The 6839-nt window shown below is 35.3% G+C and overlaps 1 protein-coding gene across 1 annotated transcript; it reads left to right on the top strand.

Moving 5' to 3' along the window:
* Positions 1-1089: 1089 nt before the first annotated feature.
* Positions 1090-6319, top strand: LOC139874755 (uncharacterized). The gene is made up of 6 exons (XM_071862157.1): positions 1090-2254; positions 2554-4029; positions 4119-5299; positions 5379-5389; positions 5727-5874; positions 6155-6319. Exons 1-6 carry the CDS (start codon positions 1090-1092, stop codon positions 6317-6319), a joined length of 4146 nt encoding a protein of 1381 aa, XP_071718258.1.
* Positions 6320-6839: the final 520 nt, after the last annotated feature.

Genomic DNA, 6839 nt, shown 5'->3' with positions numbered 1-6839 from the left:
TGAAATAATGTACTTATGTAATATACTTTGTATAACACCACATTCATAAGTGATATGATACCAAGACTAATGTACAATTAAAAAAATAATGTGTCAATAATTCATGTCAACGATTTCACAAAGATAATGTCAATTGATGTTAGCAGTTTGTATGTTGTTAGCTACATTCTCTTAATGTCTTCTACATAGCTGCCACTTTAGTTCCACTTGAATTTGCAGGGTTTTTTTTTTTTTTCCTTCTTTGTTTTTACTTTTTTTTTCCCCTGTTGGTCAGTGGTCAACAAATATTAAAATATATCTTTTTTTGAAATCGTGTTCGTTCGGGTTGAGCTGTCAAATAAAATTAAAATGCCACCTAAAAAACGCCAAAGGCGATTAGTAGTTGATCAAAACACTCGAGAACAGGCTATTAGAGATGATAGTTTAGAGAGAAAGACGTCTCTGCTTTCTTCAGAACAATTATCGGCTAGAAATATACTACGTCGTCGTCATCTACTAGCCGGTTCATCTTCCGAGCGGCCTTTTTTAATCCCTTCTGATGATCTTCCGTCTAATACATCGGGGTTTGATAATATTGGTCCCTCTACTTCGGGTACGTGCAGGACGTCTTTTTTAATCAATTGTGATACAGTTGCTACTATTGCTTCAGCTTTTTGTCTTTTAACCTTATAGTTGTTTATTCTCACATGCAGTTTCAAATGATCTTGAAAATTCACTGATTTGCAGATCGCCCATATGTCATGACGTTGGACTATTTAACTCAGATGGTATTCTATCTTGCGCTTATTATTATTTTTTTTTTATTTTTTTTTTTTAATTTTTTTTTTAAATTTTAGCTTTTGTTTAAGGTATTTTTATTCTTTTATTAACACCTTTGTAATTTTCATTTACTAAATAGGTGTGTCTTCCTTTTATAAAGATTTGGGCTACTGTAATAATGTTTGCAACAATTGCGATGCAAACTTTTGGTACGAGGAACGAGCGGCGTGGACTTCCCGAGTAAATGATTTACGTTATCATGGATGTTGTTCTCAAGGTCGCGTGTGGGTGCCAAAGGAACCGGACCCACCTGAAATTATGAAAGAATTAATGACTAATACTCATTTTTTAGAGAACATACGCGTGTATAACCAAATGTTTAGCATGACTTCGTTTGGTGCTAAGGTCGACGATTCGATTAATACTGGCCGTTCTCCTTACGTGTTTAGGATTTCTGGTCAAATTTATCATTGGATCGGATCCATGTGTCCGTCAGAAGGTGAACCTCCAAGATTCCTGCAAATGTATGTATACGATACAGAACATGAAGTCGAAAACAGACTGTCTCATTTCGGACGTATCGCAGATGAACGACTCTCAGCTGATATCGTCACAACATTGATCACCGTATTAGATGAACATAATCATTTAGTTAAATTGTTTAGAACAGCTAGAGATAAACTGGCGGATGTTGATGTTCCTTTGTTCCGTGTGAAATTATTCTCAGTTGTAGGTAATAAACAGTACGACTTGCCGACAGGTGAGACAGTTGGTACAATTGTATTTGATAGTGGTCCTAAAACTGTTGGTGACTACGATGTTATTGTCGAGCAGACGGGTGGAATACCACAGCGGGTTAACAAGTTGCATCGATTCTACATGTCTTTACAATATCCATTGCTTTTTGTTTACGGACAACCCGGTTTTGATCCTACAATGACATTAAAAAATCCCACAGGGACAAGGAGCAGGAAACGCACACGACTTACAATGAACATGTATTATGCCTTCCAGCTTCACGAACGGCAGTCCCTGTACAGTTTGCTCTTACGTTCTGGTCGTCTTTTCCAACAATATATTGTTGGTGCATATTGTTGTATTGAACTCAATAGAATTGATTACATTAGAAATAATCAACAAGATATCCGAAATGAATATCTAAGTGGTCTTCACGACGCAATCGATAGAGGTGATTACAGTGGGTCCGATGTAGGCGCACGTGTTATATTACCTTCATCGTTCACTGGCGGTCCACGCTACATGTATAGCCATTACCTAGATGCGCTAGCTATATGCCGTGTTATCGGAAATCCTCAATTTTTTATCACTTTCACATGTAACCCAAAATGGCCCGAAATTCGCAGGTTCTTGGATTTCTACCCCTATCTAACACCTGCGGACCGTGCTGATATTGTCGCCCGTCTTTTCCATATGCGGGTTAAACAATTTGTTTCTTTCTTGAAAAAAGAAAAACCTTTTGGCTCGGTTAAAGGAGGTAACCATTTAATCTACCATTAGTTATTTGTTCTCACGTACCTATTCAAGATTTACTTTTATTTTCCTTTTTGTAAAAAAACCAATCTTCTTTTTTTAAAGTACCTTATTATTCATCTAACACTCTTTTTTTTCCCCTCATATCTTTTCTTATCATATTGTGATCAATCACTATATATTATTTCTTCTCTAATTCTTCCGCCTTTCCACCTGCCATTTACTATAAAATTATCGTCCCTGCATACCTAAATCTATAACATAAATATTATTATTTTAACACTTTCTGCTTTTCCTATGTAGCAGTACTATACACTATTGAGTTCCAGAAAAGAGGATTGCCTCACTGTCACACGCTTTTGTGGGTCTCAAATCCAACAACTTCTTTAAGCCCATCTGATATCGACCAGTACATATCTGCCGAGTTACCCGATCCACGAGACGATTTTTGCGGGTACAAAATTATATCCAATCTTATGATTCATGGGCCATGTGGTGACGCCCATCCAGAGGCGCCCTGTATGCAAGAAAATGAGCATACACGAGGGAAAAAATGCTCTAAAAAGTTTCCAAAACCATTTAATCAAGAAACTTTCTTTGATAAGGATGGTTACGTTCACTACCGACGACGAAGAACAGGAATTGAGACACAACGATTTGGTGTGGACCTTGATAATACATACGTTGTACCCTATAACCATCTATTATGCTTAACTTTTCACGCTCATATCAACGTTGAATACTGCGGGTGGAGCATGTTAATTAAGTACCTTTTTAAATACATTTATAAAGGTGCTGATCGGGTTGCTGCATATGTCACAAGCAACTCACCTGCTGCTGGAAAAACATCAACGTCATCACCTCCAATTGTTGATGAAATTCAGAATTTCGTAGACGCGAGATTTATATGTCCCCATGAAGCAGCATGGCGTATTTTCAATTTCCCAGTTCATTTTAGAGAACCTACTGTACAAATTTTAGCAGTTCACCTCCCTAACATGCAGTTAATTAGGTATCGCGCCAAGCAACCTATTCATTCCATTATTAGCGATCCATCAAGAAAGATGACAACGCTAACTGAATGGTTAACCTATAACACTGAGCATTCAGACGGTTCACACCTTACTTATATTGATTTCCCAAGTGAATTCTATTGGCAGTCTGATGCTAAAATATGGAAAAAAAGATCACCTAATGGAAAAGGAGCAATTGGCCGTTTATCTTATATGCACCATTCAGCAGGTGAGGTATTTTTTTTACGTATGCTTCTCTGTCACAAAAAAGGCTCAACTAACTTTGTTGACCTACGAACCGTCAACAATATAGTATATGATACATACCGAGCAGCGTGTGAGGCTATGGGTCTGTTAGGTAATGACAAAGAATGGGAAACAGCTATCGAAGAAGCAAATGCTACTGCAACCGCTGCTCAAATAAGATCTCTTTTTAGTTATATCTTAGTCTTTTGCGACGTTTCGAATCCAGTAAATCTATGGAAAAAATTCTGGAAAGCAATGTCAGATGACATTCCACTAAAAGCTGCTGCAAAATTGCATTCACAAAGGCTACATATAAATGAACCAGAACTGGAATATTATGTCTTATACGAGATAGAGATACTCCTTAGTTACCAATCCAAGAGTCTCGCCGATTTTGGTTTACCAACAATACCACAAAGATTACTTAAAGACTTAGAAAACCGTTTAATAATGGAAGAAAAATCATATGATAGAGCCGCATTAGCTACTGAAAGGACGTACCTTTTGCATAGAATAAACGGTGATCAAAAACAAATATACGATTTGGTAATGCAATCAAGTTCCAATAACACTCAAGCCTTAATATTCTCTATGGCCATGGTGGTACAGGAAAAACTTTCCTTTGGAAGACAATAATTACATCTTTAAGAGCAGAAGGGAAGATTGTGTTAGCTGTTGCATCATCAGGCATTGCTTCCTTGCTACTCCCATCAGGCCAAACAGCACACTCGAAATTCAAACTCCCAATCGAATTAACCGATGAATCAGTGTGTAGTATAAAAAAGAAAACCCAGCTTGCATCTCTTCTACTACAAACTGACTTAATTGTTTGGGATGAAGCTCCAATTCTTGGCGGTGATTTTCGTCAAACACTTCCTGTAGAAAAACATGGGAACAAAGCAGAAATTATAGATGCTTCAATAGTCTCTTCTAAATTATGGTCTCACTTTAAGTTATTCAAACTGACAGAAAACATGCGTTTATCGAAACCTGGAATGACCGAAACTGAAAAAGAAATGATCTCCAATTTTTCTTCATGGTTACTTGACATCGGCAATGGAACCATAGGAATCCCCGATGAAGAAGACCCAAGAAACACGTCATGGGTTGAAATCCCTGATTCTTATTGTGTAGATGATGATGACAATGGGATAGAAAAGCTTATATCTTTTGTTTATGGTGACGGCTTCTTCCATAACCCTACACCATTACAATTCCAACAAAAGGCAATTGTATGTCCCAAAAATGACGAAGCCGATACAATAAACAAACACATTTTACAAAACATCCCAACAAAATCAATAATATATACTAGCCACGATATAGCTAAACCATACGGAAATGATACAGCAGATTCAGATCTATTATTCCCGCCAGAATACTTAAACACCCTAAATTACCCAAATCTACCACCCCATGAATTAGAACTGAAAGTAGGCGTTCCCGTTATACTTCTAAGAAACATCAGCGTCGCCGGTGGCTTATGTAACGGAACACGAATGATCATAACTCAACTTCGAAGCAAAATGATAGCCGCTGAAATTATAACAGGGACGAGAATCGGAGAAAAAGTTCATCTACCGAGAATAACTCTTATTCATAAAGAAACATCGTTACCTTTTGTATTTAAGAGAATACAATTCCCTGTTAAACTATCATATGCAATGACTATTAATAAGAGCCAAGGGCAATCTTTAAGCAAAATTGGTGTATATTTACCTAAACCCATTTTCTCACACGGTCAGCTTTATGTGGCTCTATCTAGAGCAACTTCGATAGATGGTCTAAAAGTATTAATCAAACAACAAGAAAAATATGGAAAAAATTATACCAAAAACATAGTTTACAAGGATTTCCTTCTAAATGTAGCCTTACACCAGGTCTTTTATAATATTATATATATATATATATATATATATATATATATATATATATATATATATATATATATATATATATATATATATATATATATATATATATATATATATATATATATATATATATATATATATATATATATATATATTTTCCATCAATTTTATCTAAATTCTACATGTATGATTTACATTATGTACTATGTTTATTATGTCCTATATTTATGCTGACATCTAATATATTTTAAAGTGTTTTATTGTTTCTCTCAACTGTCATTCATAATCATATGTTCAACACCACTACTAATTGTAACTTCAATATGTTTCTATCTCCTTGCAGAATGGAAGAAATAATAACTCCACTAGCGGCACTAAAGCCACATGATATAGGGAAAACAATTGAAGCCAAAGTTTATTGTAGATGGATAATTAAACAACCGCCACATGAAACGGAGCTCGGATACGGTTACATGCTACTAGACAAAGAGGTATTTTCATTACAAAAAACTTTCACCCTTTAAAAATAATTTAGTTACTATAGGTATTCGTTTGGTAAATTTCTTATGTTTGCAATAAATGTTTTTAACTTTTTTACTATCATAAACAAAGACACCTTTCCTTAATTAAATAATCAAGTTATTTCTCCCGAATCATATATTTAGAATTTGGCTTCCTATCCTTATTTCAGCCTTACATCATACCATTTGATCCATATAGTACTCATCAAAAAATTGTATCCTCCTCTAAAACACATTTTTCTTTTTCCAGGGAAATGCAATACAAGCCATTGCTGAAGATATGAGGTTCTTCAACCTAAAAATCGATCTACACAATGCCTACAGAATGACAGATTTCGTGTGCAATGCATCACTTCCCCTGCAACGTATAGTAGATCATCCAACGACTTTAAAACTCGGGAAAAAAATTACGTAGATAAAAAGTATACCAGCCGAAGGATTTCCATCACATTATTTCCGTTTTATTTCACATGATGAGCTTTACACGAGAGCTACTGATAAAAAACAAGAAAAAACAACCTACAACAACCCAGTACTCACAGGTAATATATTTTACAAAAATTACCATATTTACACAGCACAAAAAAATATATATAAACAAATACACCTGAAAACCACAGATTACATGGGTGCAATACACTACATCAGTGGTGTTAACACATATGGAAACATAAACAAAGGATTCAAAAGGAACAGGCGGATCGACATCATCAACTTAAGGTACATGCTAACCATATCAAAATATTATATACATAACTGTTTTGTTACAAAAAAAAAATCATAAACTCATACATCTTATCCATACAGCGACACCATTACTCAACTGACAATTTGGGGTGACCTAGCAACTACTTTCGATATGCAGTATTACGAAACCTTACCAAAACCCGTAATAATTGCAGTCTCATCATGCCGGGTAACAAAAAATGAAGGTA

This window comes from Rutidosis leptorrhynchoides, chromosome 11, assembly GCF_046630445.1.
Source record: "Rutidosis leptorrhynchoides isolate AG116_Rl617_1_P2 chromosome 11, CSIRO_AGI_Rlap_v1, whole genome shotgun sequence".
Lineage (NCBI taxonomy): Eukaryota > Viridiplantae > Streptophyta > Magnoliopsida > Asterales > Asteraceae > Rutidosis > Rutidosis leptorrhynchoides.
The sequence above is the reverse complement of the archived record's forward strand: the minus strand, read 5'-3'. Positions and strand labels throughout refer to the sequence as shown.